The sequence below is a fragment of the Lissotriton vulgaris genome, chromosome 3_1 (genome assembly GCF_964263255.1).
Source record: "Lissotriton vulgaris chromosome 3_1, aLisVul1.2, whole genome shotgun sequence".
NCBI classification, from domain to species: domain Eukaryota; kingdom Metazoa; phylum Chordata; class Amphibia; order Caudata; family Salamandridae; genus Lissotriton; species Lissotriton vulgaris.
The window spans coordinates 769,508,749-769,533,467 of NC_141689.1; the positions used below are offsets into that span (position 1 = coordinate 769,508,749).

Here is a 24,719-nt window from a genome sequence, read left to right on the forward strand (position 1 = left end):
GACTCCACTCTATTTCGGCTACTCCCACATCAACTACTCCCTTACCCACGCCTGCCTATGCGATCGCAAGGGTGGGTGAGGGGATTGAGGAGAAGTGCGTTAAGTGAGTACGATGCCGGGCTGCCGGGCCGGTGCAAGGCTTGAGCCTCTGTCTTTGAATTAAATTAGAGCCACTGGCTAGAGGGCGACTGTGGACAGCCCTGACGGCTTGCAACAGTGCAGGGCAGGGCAGATGCAAAGCAGCTCTGGCGACCTAAAGAGGGGGCAACACTAGGCGGGCGGCGAAGCGGGGCTTCGTAGAGCGGCAAGGAACGGGGCCCCAGAGTGACACAACACAACTGGTGGGTACCTGGTGTTCTTACGGTCCTGAGGTGCGCTGGGGTGACACGATCCGCACCCCCTCCTTGTTCACCCTACCCTCGCCACCGCTGCTGCCTACACGCAGCTCGCCTCTTGCCGAAGCCACTGGACCCACTCACACTCGCACTCTGCTTACTCTGCACCAGCTCTGGGTCCGCTAGCTTGCTTCCACTTCCGGGTCAGACGCGTTCTCAGACTATCACCAGTTAGTTTACTAGAAGTGTGTTAAATTGTGAACTTTGGTTATCTGACCTCATTTTAAAAGCTGCTCTTGCAATGCACTATGTTTTCCATACCTGCACTCCTTTTTAACCAGCAGCAACATACCGCTCTGCTCCCTGGTCCACCAAGGGGGATCCTGATTGTGAGGAGGAAGTAGGCGACAATGATACACCTCACTCCCAGGTAGGAGGCAGGGGGATGGGGCTTATGCTTCTCGGCAACTCTCCAATCTTCAATTCAGTGCTACTATGGCCTAACTGTCTTGGCCCCGCTCCAGAACCAAAAAACCAGATCAAAAGCTTGGTCATGTGGCTAGATCGCTCCCTGAATTTTGATTATCAGGCGGCGAAATTATCGCCCATGTGCTGTAGCATTCTGAGGATGCTTTGCAAAATAATTCCTCTCCTCCAGTTTCAGGCAAGAAGGATAAGGGTCGAGGCTCTCATTCTGTCACACCTGGACTACGGGAATGCCCTTTACTTAGGAGCCCTCCAAGCTACAACGTCCAAGCTACAGATCACTCAAAACTGCGCCACTCGCCTGCTCCTCCAGACCCCCCACCGGCAATTGGCCAAGCCGACACTGAAGACAATTTACTGGATGCCTATATTGGAGAGAATCAAATTTAAGGCTTTGTGCATCACACATAAGTCCTTCTGGGGAAATGGACCGAGAATCAGTCGATCTATGAACACCCCCTACTGCCCCAACAGAAGCCTCTGTTTAAGTAACCTCTCACTTGCAGTGCATCCAAAAATAAAAAGAGCAAGTTGTGGCGGGCGTTCCTCCTCTTACAATGCTGCTAGGCTATGGAACTATCTCCCTCTCCACAGACATCGGGACCCCAACCTGATGCTCTTCCGGAAACTCCTTAAAACGTGGCTTTTTCAAAATTCCACTTAATAAATTGCCCTTTTGTCCGCGTCCGTTGATAGCGCCATGAAACCTTTTTGGTAAACGCGCGCTTTATAAATCCCCCCAACTTCAACTTCAACTTCATAGTGCAGGGATGCCTTAGGGTAGCTACGCGCTTTATAAATGTTTATTCATTTATTATAGTCTGCTGCCCTGCAGAAAAGGCCCGAGTGACATTTTAGAGTTAACATGGGATATTAGAAATGTAGAAGGAGAGAAAATTGAATACTGTGAACTGTTCTACACGTGCCTCTGAGGATGGTCAAGGTTGTGTGGAGGAAACAATGAATACAACAAATGCGGAACTTCCGTCCAGAGCGGGCATGAGGACACTTGTATCACAGTTTGATACTTTTGCCTGAATGAGGAATATGTAAGAGTCACGGGAGATAGATATGGAAGTTCTACTACTGAAGGCTGAATGACGTGTATAGTTGATAACAAAGAGCTGGTGAAATTGAAGACATGTCAAGAGTGGTGCGATTCAGATACCCCTTGTTTTAGCCAATTAAATGTTTTCTCTATGTGGAGTGGATAGAATAGTGGTTTGACTTGTAGTGAATTTGAGGTATAATTAACTGTACTAAGGGATGGGATGCGTGTTTTCCTACTTTGCGAGAGGAGAGAACTGTGATGCTGTTTTCTATCTTTTCTGGGCTGGCTGTTGTTCTGGTGATCCTGACTCTTTGACTTTGCTCCTTAACTCTTCTTGAGGGGCCTAGCTTACTCCCATGGCCAGTGGGTAGCTTTCTTTTCAGATTTCTTGAACCTTGTAAGATCGGTTAGTATGATATTCTGAATTTGCATAACTTATTTGCAAATGTCTTATTCTTTATTCTTTTGTTTCTACATCTATCCACACACTCATTTCGCTGACATTTGAGATGTATAATTGCTATTGTGTGATGATCCATGATTCAAGCTGTATTGTACTTGATGAGCAATCACATTATTTGGAGAAAGCATTTTTAACTCACAAATGAGTTTGTCTTTATTAGTACTTTTGATATAGTGATATAAAAGGTATTTTCTATGATATTTTTGAGATTCTAATATTATTTTGACAAACTGTGTTAACCAAATAAAGATGTCATTGCCAAGAAAGTGTATAACATTGATGAACCAATTGGTAAGTTTGGTTTAAACTCATCCAGCGTTAAAGGGACTGGTAGGTGTCAAATTGGGTTCAGATGTTGAAATGATCCAGTTCCTGAAAGGATCACCTCCAAAGAATACTACGCGGAAATCATTATAAGCACCTTCTTAATTATCAATCCCTGCTTGGTATGGTGTCTGCTGCAGCTCCCAGCATCATCTGCCTAACATTCCATGATTACATAGAACATAAGCATAAAGAACACTTACCAAATTCTACAAGGCAATACATTCTACCTATTGAATATTACATGTACTACAGTTGACTGAGTGGGTTCATGGGATATGTAGTTTACATTTTACTTACATTTCATTGGCTGCTGTATTTTCTGAAGTAAAGAAAGAGAAGCATAATCCGAAATCTCCGTTCCGACATAGAATTGAACCTTTCCTGCTCCATAGCTACGAACTTTTTTATTTGAAAGTTTTTTCTTAATCTCTCCCGGTTCTCTCCCAGCATGACACAGCTCCTGCCACACTTATAACCCAGCAAGACTGGTTCAATCACTCCCTCATCTCAGAAAACTTTAGTGAGCTGCCTGATCTTAAAATGGCCGCCACCTGGACAAACGCTTGCTCTTGTGCAGCGTACCACGTGTAGTAGGGTGCGTGCGCTGTCAGTTCGCCACGGATCACAAGATCTCTGTTTACTATTCCACGCCGGCAGTAACCCCTGACCGCGTGCGTGCGGCTCCTGACGTCTGCGCGGCGCCGGCAGGAGGCTGGAATAGTGGCGGAAGATGGCGACGGAGAGGGAGCCACCTCCGCTGTTTGGAGGTGACAACGGGAAGCCGGCGCACCCTGACTTTGAAGAGCTTGAGGACGGCGAAGATTTGTTTGCCAGCACTGTCTCAACTATGGAGGTGAGATGGCACAATTACCTATTAATGCCAGCGTGGACTGGGAGCTGTCAGTGCCACAGGGAAGCGAGAACTGTCACCCAGTATGCAGCCAACACGCGATCTGGGGCAGAGCTCATCCTGCAGAGCCACTGAAACAACTCTTTGTTCTGAAATGCCAGGCTGTGTTGTGTCCCTTTCCAATGCTAGGCGTTTCCCCCAGTCTGGTGACGGGCGCTCCCTTCTACATGATGCATAACTGGCCTTCCTTTTAAATGCCTGCCCGGGCTGCCCCCATATTGCTGTTATGCCATTAGCACTGTTCCCTCGTCCCTTTACAAAGGGGTTTCTTTTTGCAGCGTTGGTGACAGCTCTCTCCTGGCGACCCTGGTACCTGGCAGACGTTCTTCGCCACTTCTATAATCTCGCTCCATTCAGGCCACGTAGCACCAGATGATCATTACTCACCGCTTTTAATAACAAACACTGGTTGCTCTCCTTTCTTAATTCCATTAGTTCCCTTCACCAGTCCTCGCACTGTGACAAACGCTTGAACTGTAACCAGTGGCCGCTCAAGCTCTTAAATAGCCACTCATCTACTTCCCCAAAACACCCCTGAAGCGGTTTATTATTCTATGACAGACAGGTCTCCAATTCATTAATGTTGAATCCAGTCCTCTATTTCTCACTGGAGACGTTCACCCTCACCTCTTTGCCTGTATTAAGCACTCGAACGTTAACTGTACAAAGCACTTATGCTGCTTGTACAATTTATAACGCTACTTGGATGGTTGAAAGTCTTGTTAGGCAATGTCTGCCCGTTAGTCAGTAGATCTTAGCCCTTTGTAGTCTATTTTGGAGAAATGTCTGATGGATGCTCCCCAAAAAAGGCTGGTGACTATATTTCGTTTTGTTTTTCTGTTAACCACGTGCTTGCTTCTAAATTTCTAAGCATATACCTCCTAACAGAGGCCTTTGAGAAACTTCTCGATGTTTTGTGGTACATAAATCAATCGCTAATCCTAATCTTGATTTGGAAAATATGGTTTTAGCGGTTCTTCCTGTGTTTCTATTTACTTAACAGAGTTGCTTTCCTCTGTGTCAAGGCTTTCTGTATGTAGAGATACGAGAACGATAATCTACCTGGTACGCATATTCGAGGGAAATGAAGGCTATGCTTGTTGTGAACCAAAATATACCTCTCAGTAGAATTGAGTTCTGTTCTTATGTATGAACTGATGGACCCAAACATTTTGTCCATTATTAAACCGACGCTTCTTGCTGCCATATAAAAAAGGGCATTTTGGGGGACTAATGTTTGCTTCTGCTGCTGTTTGGTTCTGTTGGAGGTTGTTTATTAGTTTTATGGTACTGTTGGAGAACATGATATTTAAGTAGTTTTCAGTGAAGATCTGCAATCTCCTCATCAGTTTAGTAGTGACTGGGTCTTACTGTCTTAATGATTTTGCTTTGCCTGGTAACATAACATATGTATTTTGTAAACCGTACGTTCACCCGAAGGTATCTTGGTGCTGAATAACAGATGTTTATTGTTACCCAACTCAATGATACTCATTTTATCGACCTCAGACGGATGAAAGGCTGAGTAGACCTGCGGGGATTTGAACCTGTGACCATGATGTCGAACACAGGCCCCTGCAGTGGACACATTAGTCCACTGAGACACCGTACCCAGCATATTGAAAGAGTGAAATGGTTGGTTAGGTGGATGAAATAGAATGGGTAAAGTTACTTTATTTTATACAGTGGGGCTACTAGCCATAGTGTTAATGGTGTCAAGCCAGCTGGATTACATATCTTTATTAGTTACCTGGATGATGTGTGGCAGCAGTCAGTTGGAGTATACTATTAGTCATTCATGGTGCCTCTGTCTTTCTCCCTTTTTTTTGCTACCTGTCTCAAATACATAATTTCCCCTGGTTTCTCAAATCAATATGCTGATCAGGCACGTTTTATTTTCATTCATTTTTCCCCATCCTCTAATCTAGAACATATGATCCTATTCCAGTCAGATGAACGTCGCTGGCCCTCCACTCACTAATGTTGTACACTTATAAAACTGTAGGTATTTAATTTGTCTGGCCACACTACCTGAAGTATGTCCCACAACAACTTTTGCCACCCTTGTGATCAAAGACATCTAGAGCACCTCTCTTCGTTCCCTGACAGCAGTCCATAATTCAAAACTACTACAGTCACCCAAGTTCCATCACTTACCTTCACCAATTTCTTCCTTTCTCATTTCCGATCTTGAGTTACTTAGAACACTATTCTGAAATGTTTCCTCATCTACCTATGAGCTGCCCACCATTTCACTGAACTAAGCCTGGCCCTGGAAGCTTATTTAATTGAATGCAAAAGCTCAGCCACTTCAATGTGTACTTGTCTATATGTACTGTTTTGTTATTTTGTGCAGCACATCTGCTTCCAAATATGAACTAGAAATGTACCGTTGTAGTGAGTATGTTTGAACCAAATAACATGTTTGCCAATAAAACCTATAGTCAACTATTTTTTTTTTTGTTGGTAAGCTGTATAGTTAAATTATGGAGTATGGTGAACTCGTATTTTACAAAAGGCCATTTGATTTCTTGTACAGGCATCTTTTACTCACATAGGAAAGGGCCTGCATAAGTTTCTCATGCTCTTTTACAGGTAACTTATGGCTGGCACCTCTCAATTATTTTGAAGGAGTTTCCTGGATGCTGAACTGACACACAGTGTTTTATTCTGATCTACAAAGCCTACCTTTACTTTCACCAATCTTATACGCTGGATATTTACCTGTGACCTAGACTTCAAAGCGTACGGTTGGACAATCCATACACGTTTTCTATTACACACACAGTACATATAGGAATCCATGTTGACACTTGGTCCAATAAAACACTTTCAGCCGATGTATTCTAACGAGGGTACACTAACATTTTGTCATGCATCTGTAATTGGCATCATTATAAATGTCCGTTTTTGCTTCACAATCCGTCATCTGCTGTGCCTGATTTTGCAAATTGTATCAACAAAATAGCTTGTTTTATTTCAAACGGACCAAGAGTTGTCAAGAATACTTAACCTAATCGGTGACTGAGCTTCTGAAACTTACCATAAGTTAGCTTTTTTTGCGTTGCAGCAGCTGGCTAACTTTTTACCTGTAAAATACTGTATTGCAGCTTTTAAAGTATGAGACTCTTCCAAATGGTGTTACTTATTCGCAATGCTCCATAGCTTTATTTGGATTGAGGGAAGGAAAAACGCCCTACATATATAAGTGCAGCCTCAGAAAAAGATGTGAACCTTTATCTACAATATAGTGGGACAAGAAGATAAACAGGACAGTAATCTATTTTCCTAGCAGTTCAATGTCAGACGTGATGCTTAGTAAGTAGTTAGTTGATGGATAACACTTTGCCTAGTTTAATTTAGATGTGTATTTGTTTCTTTAGGAATCAACATCTGTTTCTAGAGCATTAAAATACATTTAGTATCAGTGCCTATGTATCTTAAAATATACTATCTCCCTAAAGCCATGGATTATACGTTAAAATGTGTACCATGCAGTTTGCCTTTAATAAAGTAATAAGTGGAATAACTAACCTTTTCCTCTCTGCAGATATCAGCCAGTGCTGCTGCGTAATTCGCACCTCCATTGCCACATAATTACATTGGCATACATTTAAAATGTTCTCCATACACAATAACAATGAATTACTTCAAACATAATTCAAATTGTAGGTGTAAGTCTCTTTCGAGGGCCTTAATAATGAAGGAGCCCAATAGAGTGAGAAGGTATTATACATTTCGTGCTGCGTGTATCGGAAATGTTTGGTTGCAAGTTTTCATTTTTTGTGTTCTAATTATCTCTAGCAGAGCAGTCTTTTGGCTTTCATTATAACTCTCATTTTTGTTCCTCATGCATATGTTTACAAAAGCAAATTCTTTATATTATAGCAAATCTTCAAATGTTTATTTCAAACCTTAACGTCATGTGAAGGATCAAAGTTTTCTTTATGTAATGCCGAACCCACTGTTATAGAATGCTACGCTATTCATGTGTAGGGTTTTCAGATTTCCCTTCAATTAAGGTAAGGATGAAAATCGTCTTTCTCAAAGTGCTTCAGTGACTTCCTTGCTGCAGGGTGTGCTTTTACAGAGGGCAACATGCTGTGATTTAATTGAAGCTACTTGGCTTTCACGAATAGTTTTTCTCCCTGACATTAGGCATCCCAATACAAATTCAAGAAATTCCCTTAAAAGGCTACCTGGTTCCAAAGCAAGGCAACTAACCTTTATCTATGGTAATAGAAGTCTAGCTATTTTGTATAAAATAAAGAGCAGCAAAATGTTTATTTGGTAATCATTTTTACAAATCTTTAGTTACCTTGCCAACATAAAGTGGTTTGTGTGAGTCTAGATTCTTTATTTGCAGGGCATCTATTTACAGTAGCTTTCCCACCTTTAATGAACTCATGCATGCAATCACTTTAAATTAGTCAAGGTTTGAATGGTTCACCCATTTGGGATAGCATGGGAACTTTTCACAACTAGGTAACTTCTTCTTGCATGATCCTGGTCTGTACTAGTCATGGTTATCACATTTCTACTTATGTGAAATTATTGATCTCTGTTCTGTCCCAACAGAGTAGGTAAACCCTTGCGTTAAAGCTCTCTGTCAAAGTGTGCCAGTTGATGCAGGCAGTGGAGTTATTCCACCTCGATTGCTCTCCTTGGAGTCATTTTGATTAGTTCTAAAATTACACGCTCCATCTAACACAAATTCCAAGAAGTAGAGATTTTTTATCTGTATTCTGTGTTAAAATAATAACAAATGTGGTTGGACATGTTTTTTTTTTTTCCTTTTGTCATTTGATCTACTGTCTAGATGTAGGTACTGTACTACAAACTACGAGGTCCACTCTGCACGTTTTCCAAGTGCATTTATCTAGCATAGTTAGCATTGTCTGAATATGTTTGTGTACACCAGGGACTGTATAATTGAAAGGGTGCACTGTTCCTGTTGGTGCCACAGCACACCTTGTAAACAGGTGGGCCAGTCGCAAACTGGGACAGTGTGCCCCATTACAATGAATGCAGGGCCCCCAGGGCAGCCGTGAATCTGAGTTGCCTAGGGGGGGCCGCACGGTCAGTCAAATATGGAACAGCTGCTTCAGAGCTGCTCCTTATTTGAAAGTGCAGGAGTCCCTCCCCCACCTGCAGGGAGATGTCTTGGGCGAGGGGGGGTGAAGGGGCTGGCGTCCATGGCACCCGAGAGACATAAACTCAGAATATTGAAACCAATCCTTTGATTTTTAGGTCTGACGTTTGAGACACTTTTAGCTGTCTTACCAGACTATTGTTTTCAAACACAATCATACATATACATACATAGAGGGAATTTTGGTCAGTGGGCTTCATCCATTGGTATTGTTGAATTGGTATTCACATTTTCATTCTATATCCTCCATCTCACTCAAGACATGGAATCAAAACATCAGAGCACTCTCCTCAATTCTTGAGCTCCGCAAAAAGCTGAAGACCTGGCCCTTCACATAAAGCACCTTTTGGACCACACACCTACACACCTGCCTAAACGCCTGTATACATACACTCTGGTGATTAGTGCGCTATACAAATCAGTATAACAGAATATAACATTTGCCCCCCGAGGGCTGTCTCCAGGAGGCGCACTGGCAGTGCATCATCGTTTTGTGGTGCACTGTGACTGTGTCCCCTAGGGGCTCGTATGCATCTGCGCCCACATCTATAATACAGTGTGGTAGCAGAGGCAAAGAGCTACCCTCATTTCCATGGGGCCACGTCACCATGCAAATGAGGGAACACCCTCATGATAACGATGGGCTACATGTGCACCAGTACTATCAGTAATACTGGAGGGGATTCACAATCTTCTGCGGACGCTTTTGTAATACCATAGTGCTGTAGAATGCAAAAAAAGTGGCTGCATAGGCCTGTTGTGCCCCCGGAAGACTCTCTGCAACTGCTTATTTAAAAAAAAAAAACATTTAAAAAAAATCCATCTGGAGCTTTGAGCAAACATGTAGAGTTTCTAGTGGTTGATTTCCTAGCTGTACAATGTGTGGCCTCCTGCAAGGTGTTAACCGATCAGGATTGCTAATGCACTGAGTCTAATGTTCAAGTTACACTTGGCAAACGTTCGGTCATGTGGGATATTTTCCCTGATGCCTGTCTGCAGCATAATTGAAAACAAGTTCATTTCTCCAAGCAAGTATTGAGTCAGCTGTTTTGTTGGGTTTTTTTTGGTTGTTTTTTCAGCATTGACACCAAATTGCATTTACTCTGCCTTAAAGTAGTCCTGAAGGGAAACGTTGCCATTTTTATGCGTAGGTGGCATGGAACAATTGTTTAACTGTCTGCATCCCCCCTCCACCCGCCCCGCCACACACACTTTTGTTGAACTCCTTTCGCCTCACTTATTTTAGATCTTAGTAATGTTGCTGCCACAAAAGAAAGTTTGAAGGATATGCTACATTACATTGTTGACTATTTTGGTGCATGTACCTTTTATTTACATTTGTCTTGGGTTAATCAATATATTTGTTGAACTAGTATTTTCAGGAATAATATATATGGTGAAAAAAACTTGAACTCGCAATTAGGACTTATTTTCCGCATTCAATATTGTTGTGGTTTTTAAAAATACTTAATTTAACATAATTAACCGCTGATGTTTCGCAACAGTGTTTCTTGATGAGTAATTTAGCCTTTTGTATTTAAAAGGCTAGATACTTGTTGAAACTTTGTTTTCCTTGTCTATCCCAAGTATAGTAGATCCTTGATATTGCACTGCTGTCAACATTTGGTGTGTATATTTTAGGTGTTTCATGTAGCATAAATAGATCTCCAAGGAACAGTACAGTGCTCTGCAGATGATATTTTAATTGCAGCAGAAGGATCGCAAACTTTGCTGTGCAAGGATCAGCAATGAATGTTCCCCAGTTAGCTACATAAAACAGAAACCAAGGAATGGGTAAGGTGGGAAAATGTAACTGTAATGCTGCAAGGCACGCTTTTTGTCTTTTTAATAAAATTATATGTTGATACACAAGGAGAACTGTACAATATTCTGGTGAAAAGACGAAATTGGTAGTAAAATCCAGGTCTCTGTCTTCCAAGATCAGCTTAACACTAGACCACATAGTTTCACTTTCCCACGACAGAGACGCTATAAAGTGTTGACAGCAATTTCAGAAACCACAACTTTTCTTTCTGCCCCCATACAACGAAAACGCACAACTAATTAAAAAAAACATCTGGACGTGTAAAAGTGTTTAATCTGAACATTCAGATGTTCTGACTTGCTCTAAACGCATGGAGGCGGATTCAGCAGAAATGCTTACAACGAATAAAATGCATCATCTCGCAGTTCATCGCACTTTGATTTGGCAGTAATGGCATTATCAACTCCAACAGTTCTAGAGGCGTGAATATTGGAAAGCTGAAACAGCGCTGCTGTTTTCAAAGTTTAAATCAGTTACTCTTTTTAGCGCGAGCTTTCGCATTTGGCTTTAGTCGTTTGTTTCTCTCTAAAAGAGTTAGTTGGGAGAATCATTTGCTTTCGCCTGAGATAACGATTTGCTCGTCTCCCTAATCTTAGTTGGTTTTACATTTAGGGATTGTTCTCCGTGTATGCTGAGTAAGCACCTGATGTGATGACTTGCTTGCCAGGCACAAGACATAAACTAAAAAGATATAGGACATCTCCGAGATTAGTGTTGGCAAAGTTAATGTTACTTGAAAGTTAAACGGTGGGACCTGCACGAGTGGTTACAAAGTATAATGCTCCTGGAGAAACATTTACTTCTTTTGATGGATAAGTGAAGTCAACACACAGCTTTTTACTGCTGCTGTTTGTGATTTTATAATTATTTATTTTAGCAGGACAAAATGTACGAACCTATTTTCAATACTAGTGGAAGTTCATTCAGTGTGCTTACACATTTCAAAAATGCGCTGTTTGGACTTTTAAAACAATTTACATCCCCCAATATATGAGCATCATACTGTTCTGCTCTTCCCACATGCTGGACTGACAATTATTTAACACTCAACTCCGGTGTTAAAAAACAGTAATCACCTTAAAATTATAGCAAGACATAATAGACCTTTTAACGGGCTTACAATATACACCTGTGAAGTAAATTTGCTGCAGGCTTTTCACAGACGGCCCTTTATTACAGCAGTTACTTCACACAAGTATGGCATTACGTTTTACCAATTGCTGGTGGGTTTAAATACACTGTTTATTATCTCAGTGTATTTAAACCCACCAGTAATTGACTCTTGTAATCGGCATGTGATTAAGACCCAGCTGGGACGAAACGCGTAATGCCGTACTTGTGTAGTACCTGCTGCAATAAAGGACCTGTTTTTTACTTACTCCTGACTGGATGACTTGTATCTCATGTGGCAATAAACTCGTGAGTTTTCATTGGCATATATAGCTGTGACTCAGTTACCAAGCCCGACTTGTGAGGCCGAGGCATCCTTTTTTGTCAAAACTGTGTGTGTATATATGTATATATCCCTGGTCTGAGGCGTCTTCACTATGGGCACCTTGTGTTGATGTCTGTGTGTGTGTGTGTGTATATATGTATGTATATATGTATATATATATATATATATATATATATATATATATATATATATATTGACCCCTCCCCCAGTCCCCTGAACTTACCTTAAATGTGCAGAAAAGGCAAACTTTGTAATAGCATATGCGTTCCAAAAACATGCATAGTAAAAGTACAACATGGTAAAAAGCACGTTGCAAAGGCTGTTTCCTGTGACAGGACAGAACTGGCCTGCTTGCTTACCGGTAATCTGTATTACACAGAGTCCTATGCTTTCTCAGCACAGCCCTCGTCATATAAGGGTGGCCAATTGTTGGAGACAGGCAGGCACCTAGCTAATAAATGGGAAAAAATAAAACTCCTTTTTAATTTCTTTTTTAGCTCCTCCTTTTAAGGTGCGGTATAAGATTAACATTTCGTCACACCCCTTTGCACACTGAGCAGTGATCTGATGATGAAGTGGTCAAGAGCAATCTTGGACAAATGGAGGATGACAGAAAATATTAGAACTCTAATTTATCACACAATTATCATTTAGGTCCTATTTTATCACACACTGCTATCTAAAGCTGTAAATCACCTTTTGTTATGCATCACACAGCGTAAAGGAAGCACTTACACACACACTCTTAATGTAATAATAAATATCTATACTTTCGCCAGAAGACAAATGTGCAACAACTATCACAAAGACAAAGAACAAGTTGGCACTCTTAGATTGTAGTGAGACATATTTTTTCCAAATCCAAGGTAGTATACCACAGAAAAACTTGTCCTAATAATTTTAGAACAAGCATTTACAATGCAATGGTTTCGCCTTTTGAAAAGTTTGAGCTATTGGCATTGTAAATGACAAAATTTGTATTTATGTGTTGGTTTTGAAAACAGATAAATAAATGGTATTGTCATTTACAATGCCAATAGTTTAATCTCTGGCAAATGCCACTCATCAAGCTGAGACACTCAGCTGCAGTCACAACTGTGGTTTGGAAAAGACACGGACACACTGGCAAAGCCAATAGGTTTAATGTTTGTGTGATCAAGCAGGTGCAACCCATTGTACTAAAGGTGCTGACAAAAGCATCAGAACAATAGATGCTATAGAAAAAAAGGTTAACTTTATATTCTATAGCATCCATTTTACAAATACTTTTACCAATTCTCACTTCCCATTGGATGTAAAAAGTCCCTCATGCATTCAAGTGGACACAAAAGAATGCACCCAAACAGCCAACAGACAAAACTGTGATAATGAAATAATCCAGTCGCTTAATACAAGAGGAGTTTGAAAATACTGCAAATAAATGGATGAAGGCTCCAGAGCTAAAGAAGCTAACAACTGAAGGATGATCATCCAAAGCACCTAAAGAATGTTTAGAATACGTTCGACATGAATAACACAACCACCATAGACGTCTCACCAAAAGGACGTTCATTCCTTACCCAGTGATAACATACATCTTTCTCAAATGGATAAAATAGCATTTCCAAAACCAGGGGAAAAAAATCTGCACTTTTTGGGTTAAGTTCCACCTGACATTTTTTGAACATTGGATGAGCCACAAAACAGAAATCGTCCATTTTTTATTTTTTTATTTAAGTTCTCTCAGTGTAAAAGGAGCCTGCCATCTTTTTACCTCTTTGGGAAATGTGACCCTTCAAATGAGAAATGGCACAAGAGGGTACTTTTCTACTTTTGGTGGATGTATTAGTTTGAGTTACCGTCTGCAAAGAATTCCTCGTCCGCATATTTTAAGAAGGGCATTTATGGATGCCAGTCGCACAGGTCTAAGCCTCTGGCGCCATCTGCTGGGAACTGCCACTCAGGCACCTACTGAACAAGAGACGCAAAGGTGTTAGATAAGAGTGGAGGGAACGGTGAAAACAAATGGCCCTCACCATGGCGCCAAAGGATTTATTTTGTGATGTTATACAGCTCGGACTTGGCTCGTGAGCATCAGAGCGCTTTACAGTAGGACCAGAATAAAACGTCACATGTGAATCCCAATTACAAACGGACCGAATTAAAACAATGACATAATGCATACCACATACAGTTTAAGACTGATTAGACTGCAGGGGTCTCCAACCGGTCGATCGCGAGCTACCGGTAGCTCGCCGAACCCCCATGAGTAGCTCGGGCATTGGGTCTCAATTTTGTAGCCTATTCTTGTCGTTTATTAGGTCTCGCCTGTCGATGCGCATGCGCATCGAGCAAGCGAGACTATAGGGGCTCATCCACTCTTTATCTAACTGCAAGGAATCGTGGCGATTCCTTGCAGTGCCCGTGACTTTTAAGGTCAATGCGCATGCGCATTAAGCTTATGCGCATGCGCATTGACCTTAAAAGTCACGGGCGCGTGCACGTCCGTGTTTGTTTACCCTTGCCTACTCTCTCTCTCCCCTCTCCGCCCCCGTTCCGCCCCCTCCCCGCCGTGTCGCATTTCTCCTCCCCCCTCCCCTCTCTTCCCCTGCCTGCCTGCCGCTAGCCTTGTTGATGCTTGTTTTCCTCCCCGCCTCTCTCCTCGCCCCGTTTACTGTGCAGCTCGCCTAACTCGATCTTGACTGCACAGAACATATTTATTTAAAAGCAGGGCGACTAGTTTTGTGACGGGAACGTGCAAGGATGCGCACGCTGCATGTTCTCTTTTGTTAAATAAATGTTAGGCTTGTCTCCCTGTCCCGTGTTTGACCGCCCCCACAACCCCACCGTAATTGCTGTTTTTTTTTCCTTACAGCGCACAAACTACTCTTTTTTTTGTTTTAACAACCAGTCATGGCGGCCGCTCGTCTTGCTGTACGCCAGTTGTCCAAAAATATGCCTTGATGTTAATAAACCATTTCATTCCACTGATATTTTGAAAACCAAGTTTACATTACGATGTGGGGAAACAAATATGGGGAACACGCTTTTCCGTAGCTTTCAGTAATTGCTTGTTCCTTTCATGTTTTATGCACGACTTTTTAAAACTTTTTTTTTTTTTTACTTTTGTACCGGCACTCCAAAGGTATCACAGCGCTCGCTCGCAACCGGTTCCCTCGCTTCAAAGACGCTCGCTCCAGCCATTACATCGGGATCCTCGTCATTGCCCTGTTCTGCCTGACCCCTCCACCCGTGCTAATTAATTACAGGCATAACGGGGTCAGCATTTTGGTGAAGGCAAAGGTATCCATTGTATATGGAGGACGCTCTTTTTAGATGAGTATTGAGTGGCAAATTGTCCCCAATAACTTAGATGTTTCTGCTGATGAGACAAAACAGATTTCATTTCGAGCGACATTGACACCAAGTGAGGAGCCGTCTGGTTTGCATTTTTTTACAGCGCAAACACGGCCCGAAGGTATTTCAGCAGAAACATACGGTACAATAAATTGCTCACTCACTCACCCTCAACCCCTCCCCCTCGACCCCTCCCCCTCAACCCCTCACCCTCACCCACCCTCAACCCCTCACCCTCAAACCCTCACTCACCCTCAACCCCTCACCCACCCTCAACCCCTCACCCACCCTCAACCCCTCACCCTCACTCACCCTCAACTCCTCACCCTCAACCCCTCACCCACCCTCAACCCCTCACCCTCACCCACCCTCAACCCCTCACCCTCACTCACCAACCCTCAACCCCTCACCCTCACTCACTCACCCTCAACCCCTCACCCTCACTCACTCACCCTCAACCCCTCCCCCTCGACCCCTCCCCCTCAACCCCTCACCCTCACCCTCACTCACCCTCACTCACCCTCACTCACCCTCAACCCCTCACCCTCAAACCCTCACTCACCCTCAACCCCTCCCCCTCAACCCCTCACCCTCACTCACCCTCACTCACCCTCAACCCCTCACCCTCAAACCCTCACTCACCCTCAACCCCTCACCCTCAACCCCTCACCCTCAACCCCTCACCCTCAAACCCTCACTCACCCTCACTCTCACTCATCCTCACTCACCCTCAACCCCTCACTCACCCTCACTCACCCTCAACCCCTCACCCTCACTCACCCTCACCCTCAACCCCTCACCCTCACTCACCCTCAATGCCTCACCCTCAATCACCCTCAACCCCTCACCCTCACCCACCTTCACTCACCCTCACCCTCACTCACCCTCACTCACACTCACCCTCACCCACCCTCAAACCCTCATCCTCACTCACCCTCAACCCCTCATCCTCACTCACCCTCAACCCCTCACCCTCACTCACCCTCAACTCCTCACCCTCAACCCCTCACTCACCCTCACTCACCCTCAGCCTCACCCTCAACCCCTCACCCTCACTCACCCTCAACCCCTCACCCTCACTCACTCACCCTCAACCCCTCCCCCTCGACCCCTCCCCCTCAACCCCTCACCCTCACCCTCACTCACCCTCACTCACCCTCAACCCCTCACCCTCAAACCCTCACTCACCCTCAACCCCTCACCCTCAACCCCTCACTCACCCTCACTCTCACTCATCCTCACTCACCCTCAACCCCTCACTCACCCTCACTCACCCTCAACCCCTCACCCTCACTCACCCTCACCCTCAACCCCTCACCCTCACTCACCCTCAATGCCTCACCCTCAATCACCCTCAACCCCTCACCCTCACCCACCTTCACTCACCCTCACCCTCACTCACCCTCACTCACACTCACCCTCACCCACCCTCAAACCCTCATCCTCACTCACCCTCAACCCCTCATCCTCACTCACCCTCAACCCCTCATCCTCACTCACCCTCAACCCCTCACCCTCACTCACCCTCAACCCCTCACCCTCACTCACCCCCACTCACCCTCAACCCCTCACCCTCACTCACCCTCACCCTCAACCCCTCACTCACCCTCAACCCCTCACCCACCCTCAACCCCTCACCCTCAATCCCTCACCCTCACTCACCCACACTCACCCACACTCACCCTCACTCACCCACCCTCACTCACCCTCACCCTCACTCACCTTCACCCTCACTCACCCTCAACCCCTCACCCTCACTCATCCCCACTCACCCTCAACCCCTCACCCTCAACCCCTCACCCTCACTCACCCTCAACCCCTCACCCTCAATCCCTCACCCTCACCCACACTCACCCACACTCACCCACCCTCACTCACACTCACCCTCACTCACCCTCAGCCTCACCCTCACTCACCCTCAACCCCTCACCCTCACTCACCCTCACTCACCCTCAACCTCATGCTAAAGATTTACAAAAAAACCCATAAACAATTCTAAAAGCACTAACTCTAATGCTGCGAGACCTATTGCATTTCTAATGCTTGTTGTTCTTAGGCCTATTTTCAAAGCTTTTCCTGCCATCACCAAAACCAGCTGCTCAGATTGGTCTAACTGAGCTTAGCTGGGGCGGGGCAGGACAAAAGATGATGACGCTGTTGTGGAGCTGGGGTCCACGCCACCTGCCTTTCACAGCTTTGCACCGCAGTCTCGATTGTGTTCCGGAAAATCTGCTACCATGCAGGTGGCGCAAGCAGTATTGAACTGCTACGAGCCCCACCACCTGCCTTTTTCTGCCTTGATTGGAACGTATTGCAGCAGCAGATCAAACGCGGTAAGCACTGACGTGGCCAGGAAACACCGGCATAATGCATTTTTTCTAGACTGGAGCTGCGATGTGCCCCTTAGCCGCTGGTATGCCATGGGCTGTTGAAAGACTGATAATATCTTTTTTTCCCGCTTTCCAGCTCTGGGATATAAATCAGGACAGCAGTGCGTTGCCAAGTTTCAGTTTTCTTTACCAAAGGCACACGATAAAGAAAAGCTCTTCCCTCCGCATTGATTTGTAATAACCAGCCAGAGTGCAGGACCTCTAGTAAAATAACTTGTCCATTACTTGAGAACTTAACATTTAAGTTAACCATCTCACATGGGTACTCGCTAACTCCCAAAAAGAATGTAATTGTTCCACTCTTCAGAACCGCTACGAATTTAAGATCTCGTTTAAACTCTTTCATAGCCTCTGTGGCCAGGTCATTGCCAGAGCACAGGCACGCTCATTTAAATTATGCATGTGTTGATGTCGAATATTCAAAGATAGGAATGTGTGTTTTCGATAGTAAGACCAAATACAGACGCTTTGGAGAAGTGATGACCCGGGGATTTTAACGCAAATGGCTGCCAGGAGAGTATCACTGGGCGGGCCCCTCACTTAACTTTCAGGATAGCGGCAACCCAATCACTGTGTGGAGGCCCAGGGCCAGGCGGCAAAAGGTCAAGGAATCAAGGCCTCGGCTGAGCTCAGCCTGCTGCAGCCAGCCCTAGCTGCCTAGAAGTGCCACCCATCTGCAGCTTCCTGGACACACACACATTAGGACTCATCTGCGACTGGGCAGCGGCCAAGTAAAGTAGGTATCATGTCAATATTTCTGGTCCTACATTTCCCTGATGCTGTATTATTGCCCTCTCTGATGCCCAGTACCTGTTTATTGCCCTCGCTGGTACCATATTATCTTCGTGTCTGGTTGCCCTCACAGACTCCTTGCCATTGTACTCTTTTAGGCCTTATTAGCCCCTTTGATGACAACGATGCTAGCAGTGCCCTCTCTATTGTCTTTAATTAATGCCTCCTCTGATGTCTTATTTTTGTCCCCTCTGATGCGTTGTTGTTGCCCGCCCTGTCCCTGGTATGTTTATTTTGAGGCCTCTGGGCAGGAATTTCAATGATGGTGGATGGGGAGGTGCAAGAGAGCAGTAAGGAGTTTTTAAGGTTGTTAATGATGGTGGGGCAGGTAGTTGTTGCAATGAATGAAATAGATTTTGAATGTAATTAAAAAAATAGAGGAACCACAGTACTATGGATCCTGATGCACAACAGCTTTAGAAATCCGAAACTCTCCTATGGTGGAATTGGTGATCTAATCAATTCTAGGTGTTTCAATACATGGATGATGATTTGATATGTTGTCCCATACAGTCACACATGATAGAGGACGTAAATACCACTAATAAGTAGTATAAACATAAAAATGTAACTGGTATGCATGCTAAAGACTTGGCAGCTGTGTGCATTAGTCCAACTCTTGATGCGTTGTACTTAGCAGGGCTGGTGTAAAATTCTGATATTGATATTTTTCCTTCGTCTTCAATGATTGATTTTGCTTGTGAGAAAGTGTCACTCATAGTCGTTGAAATGTCACTCATAATTATACTGAAATTATGAAAATGTCCGACATGGCAATGTAAAACCTTGGCAGCTATGATGACACAGCAGCAGCTCACTAACAATACTGCAAATAGTCTCTGTGCTGCTGGCCCATTTCTAATATGTGATATTCTGTTTGGATCAAAAAAAACTTTTAATGGATATTGCATGAACATTAACACAATATTTCTCTGCAAAAAGTCTGTAGCAGACTCTCACACGTCATCCACATTCATAATAAATTGAAGGAAAATGATATTTAAAATGATTTGTTTAAAAAAATCACATTTGGTAAGGAATATATTTTCAGGTTTAACTTTTGCAGTGTATGAACAAGTTGATTGAGGTTCACAAAAGGAGGTCTTAGGCTTGTATCCTACATAGCTCGTTATACTTTCCAGGAATGCATCCAAGCAAGACAAGCTTTTACTTCAGGTAGCACAACCTGCGGCTGTCTGTCACTTCAAAAGATGGAGTGTGGCCCCTTTTGTTTTAAACAACACTAAGTGCTCAGAAGAAATTAGGCATAAAGTCAATGAAACTGGGCGTAGGGCGTCTCTCGAAAAAATGCGCGAGTTACTTGGCCTTTAGTAGCTCACAAACATTTTCACAGACCAGAAGTAGCTCCCACTACTGAAAAGGTTGGAGACCCCTGGATTAGAGAGTACATTGAGGGGTGGGAGAGGACCGGAAACATTACCCCAGAATCTGTCGAAAGGAAGAGCTTCGAGTTCAAAGCATTATGCACTTTAGTTTATTTGTACATTTTACAGGAACCCTAGAGCTTCTTATATAAAGCCCTTGATTCGTAATTTTAAACACTGTGGACCCACTCTCACATACTTATAAACACAGAATGCATGAGCTCGGGGGCAAACGCACAGCTCACCACAGCAACGGGCACATGGACAGCGGGAGGGGGGACGGCACACGGACAGCGGGAGGGGGGACGGCACACGGACAGCCGGAGGGGGACGACACACGGACAGTGGGAGGGGGGACGGCACACGGACAGCGGGAGGGGGGACGGAGGAAGGCAGGACAGCAGCAAGCACTCACCAGAGGTCGGGGCAAATGACAAAATAAAAGGCGTCCCCCAAAAAAAGTAAACGCCCACCGCCGCAATGACGTTGTCGAAGGGGCAGGATGGGAAAAATCGCCGGGAACGCCCACCAATCGCCTCGCTGAAAGACGGACGCCTCTCTCTTCCAATGGCTAGCCTCCATTTATGGAGCTAGCCAATGGAACAGAGAGGCGGGGCTTTTGTCCATACTAGTAAACAAAAGTTTTCGCCTTGCGCGAAAGTCTGCTGCGCAGCTTTCGGCGAGGCGAAACCTAAAAAGGGATAACTCTCAAAGTATTGGAAGTCTTACATCAGACCAGTTGAGTTCAAACCACTTTATCAGGCTAACCAAAGCCATAAAAGTACACCACAGTGAACAATTTACATAAAAGAATTAATAGAAACATATTAGTATATTTTAAATTAATTAAAATATACCACATACAAACAATAAAATAATGCCAATTAAAACAAATGGCTTATAGTTCATTAATCATGCGCTAAAAGCAATGATACCTATATTTGTACTCAGTCAACACTTTAAAATATCTAGCACCCTTTCTTTCTATGTCTGACTGCTGCCACCAAAAAATTCGCAACATTAAAAATCTCCCATGGGTTGTTTAACAACTACAGATAAGGTAGGGCTGGTCTGACATGCACAAATCCCTTCCTCTTTGAAATAGGTCTTAAAAACTTTCTCCTAATGGGGCTAAAATGCTCACAAAACATTGTAAAGTGCATGGTGTCCTGCAAAGAAAAATGATCACATGTACCGGGACCTAGATCTCGTACCTTGCTCCAGCCCTGTACATCTGCTAAAAGACAATGAATAAGATTACAAGCATTTGCAATGCAATGGGTCTCGCCTTAGGAAAGTTGGAGCTATTGGTATGGTAAATGACAAATTTTTTATTTATGTGTTTTTTTTTAAATAACGTAATTAATAGCTTTGTCATTTACAATGCCAATAGTTATAACTTTCACAAATGTGACACCTATAGCATTGGTAATGCAACATGTTTTGTATTTACGTGACTTACATGTGTTGATATTACAAATAAAAATGGCTTTTATTTCTTTTGAATAATTAATACTTAAAAGTGATTCTAATTTATAATGGCAATAGCTTAAACTTTTGTAAATAACTTTTGTGAACATTATGTTTAGTGTATTTTATTGTGACGAAAATCCAAGAACAGAAGTGAAATATTAACATCTTTTTGTGACATTTGTAATAAAGCTTGAAACATTGAGAGAACATATTTGGACCAGTGATGCTGTGGTGGTGCTGAGTGATGCAGTGGTTGCGCTGAGTGATGCAGTGGTTGCGAGTGCACTGACAGCTGGTGGTGTGTGCCTGGCTAATGATGTGGTGGTGTCCCCGAGTGCTGTGGTGGTGTCCCCGAGTGCTGTGGTGGTGTCCCCGAGTGCTGTGGTGGTGTCCCCGAGTGCAGTGGTGGTGCCCCCAAGTGAAGTGGTGGTGTCCCAGAGTGATGTGTTGGTGGTGTCCCAGAGTGATGTGTTGGTGGTGTCCCAGAGTGATGTCCCAGAGTGATGTGTTGGTGGTGTCCCAGAGTGATGTGTTGGTGGTGTCCCAGAGTGATGTGTTGGTGGTGTCCCAGAGTGATGTGTTGGAGGTGTCCCAGAGTGATGTGTTGGCGGTGTCCCAGAGTGATGTGTTGGCGGTGTCCCAGAGTGATGTGTTGGCGGTGTCCCAGAGTGATGTGTTGGTGGTGCCCCAGAGTGATGTGTTGGTGGTGTCCCAGAGTGATGTGTTGGTGGTGTCCCAGAGTGATGTGTTGGTGGTGTCCCAGAGTGATGTGTTGGTGGTGCCCCAGAGTGATGTGTTGGTGGTGCCCCAGAGTGATGTGTTGGTGGTGCCTCAGAGTGATGTGTTGGTGGTGCCCCAGAGTGATGTGTTGGTGGTGCCCCAGAGTGATGTGTTGGTGGTGCCCCAGAGTGATGTGTTGGTGGTGTCCCAGAGTGATGTGTTGGTGGTGTCCCAGCGTGATGTGGTGGTGGTGTCCCAGCGTGATGTGGTGGTCGTCCCTGAGTTATGTGGTAATGTCCCTGAGTGATGTGGTAATGTCCCTGAGTTATGTGGTGGTGTCCCTGAGTGATGTGAAGGTGCCCCTGAGTGATGTGGTAATGTCCCTGAGTGATGTGGTGGTGTCCCCGAGTGATGTGGTGGCGCCCCCAAGTGATGTGGTGGTGCCCCCGAGTGAAGTGAATATATATGAGTGTTTAATAGTCTGTGTATGTGGATGTCAATGCATGCCACGGCCTGCTAGTGCGTGTATACCCGCACGTCAGAAGGGGACTATACACGGATGGCTAATTGTACAGCCCTGGGCGTGTGTGGATGGACAATCATCACAGTGAAGATGTATGTATGCAATCTAGGTGAGTAAGTCACTGCCCCCTTTCCTGGCAGTGCTTCCTGCTGACGGACCACTGGTCCTACTCTCACCTTGCCCGGGCTCCGGCTCGGTGCCACGGTACTGGCCCTCGTACCTGGAGTCCACCACCTGGAAGCTTTTGGTCCGCAAGTTCTCCAGCATCTCCTCGAAGCTATTCACTAGCCGACCGTCCAGCGTGGCCTTGAACTGGGCGGGCTCGGGCCTGCTGGCCTCCGCAGTCACAGGGCTGGCCTCCGCAGTCACGGGGCGGCCCTCCCGCACCCAGTTCCGGAAGCCGCCGTTGAGCACCGACACCCGAAGGCCCGGAACATCCACCAGGCCCGCGGGGCGTAGAAGGAGCCCAAATGGTCGCCGTCGTAGACCATCACGTGCGTGCTGTTGCCCCCGCCCAGGCTGCCCACGTAGTCGCCGAACAGATAAAAGGAGGAGTCACGGCTGCCCATGAGAGTACATGGGAGGTTTTGCGCAACGGATAAGCACCCTGGCCGAGTAAGATTTACAGAGAGAGGAGAGCTGGTGCGGGCGTCGGTCGGGGCGTGTCCCGCCATGTGTAAGGAAGACACAAACCCGCATGTTCCACAGCGCTCCTCAGGTGCGGGAAGTCTCTGTCAGAGGTCAGAGCGCGGCTCAGGGGAGTACTGGTGACGAGTGCAGAAAATATAACTGCCAGAACCAGTAGAATCCAGGGCGCAAACGTATTGAAGGCAGAGGGCGCTATGTATCAATATCGTGGCTCTCAGCACTTGCTTGAAGTAGACCTGAGAAAAGGACCGCAGGCAGTGTATATCACACCAAAAACGCTCTTTGAAACAAATGGCAATAAAACGCCACGGCGTGCAACTGCTTATCTCGCAGTTTCTTAGCGCAGTACACCATCGCGTATTATGTTTCTTTGGGGCAGTTTTATATACCACAACCTCGACCCGAAGGTAACGGTGAGCAACAGTTATATCACACAAGGAAATATTTATTTTCTTGTAAGCACGGGGAGATTATGTGATGTGTTACGCAAAGAAGCCCCTCCCCCCGGCGTCGACGACACTTCCGTTGCCAGGCAACGGCCCCACCGGCACCAATCCCAGCGCGGCTCCTCGTCTGACGTCAGAGGAGCTGCGCTCGGGATTTGTGAGGCTACCGAACTTCCCGGGCTGCGGCGGTGTTTACGGGGAGGCAACTTTTAATTTACATACAATGCCGCTGTGGGAGGCGGCGGTGATTTCAGACAGCGCACCTTCTAGCACAGTGCCTTCACATGCGTAAGGGGAGAGGAGCCCGGTGAGTGGGGTTGAGGGTGGGGGTGTACGCGCGTGTGTCTGTTTGAGTGTGTCTGTGCGTGCGTGCGTGTGTCTGTTTAAGGGGGGGTGCGTGTGTGTATGCAGCGTGTGTCTGTTTAAGGGGGGGTGCGTGTGTGTGTATGCAGTGTGTGTATGTGCGCATGCGTGAGTGTGGCTTGGTTTGAGAATGGGAAAATGAGGCACGGCGACGTGCGCGCTCACGAGGTAGAATCTCCGGCAGGAGACGCTCGTGACAGTCTGCTGTCCACATTCCCCCGAAAGTGACTACATAAGTTGTCTCGCCCTAGACAGCAAAAAGCTTCGCTTTTTGCTTTCGTCTAGGCGAGACCTAAAAACGGAACCTAATTAGAAGAAATAGTTGGAAAGGTTGTGTAACAATAAACAAATACGGTTCTATCAGTGGGACTGTCTTTAACAACAAATGGGCTCTCACCGTGGGTTTCAGTCTCCAATGCTTCTCTCTGTACAGACAGCATATTTAAGAATTGGGCTTTAACCCTTGCCACATCCTCTTTCACTATCTTTTCCAGAGTGGCACGGAGTTCCTGTCACCCCAATTTTCCAAGCACTGACATGATATATTGTATCCATTTGATTTTGTCCACATTATCCAACGCTATGCAGTTCGTAAGGATTTCTCTGTTGAGTCCCTATTCTGTATTAATCCATGTCTT

The 24,719-nt window shown here is 45.0% G+C and overlaps 1 protein-coding gene across 2 annotated transcripts in view; it reads left to right on the forward strand.

Moving 5' to 3' along the window:
- Positions 1 to 3,227: 3,227 nt before the first annotated feature.
- SNX2 (sorting nexin 2) overlaps positions 3,228 to 24,719 on the forward strand; it is a 392,895-nt gene continuing 371,403 nt past the window's right edge. For both annotated transcript variants that reach the window (XR_015309306.1, XM_086961080.1), the window contains exon 1: positions 3,228 to 3,515. Coding sequence is in view for 1 of the 2 variants with exons in the window: in XM_086961080.1 (XP_086817206.1) it covers positions 3,393 to 3,515 (123 nt within the window). In the remaining variant the exon portion in view is untranslated. The remainder of the gene's footprint in view (positions 3,516 to 24,719) is intronic.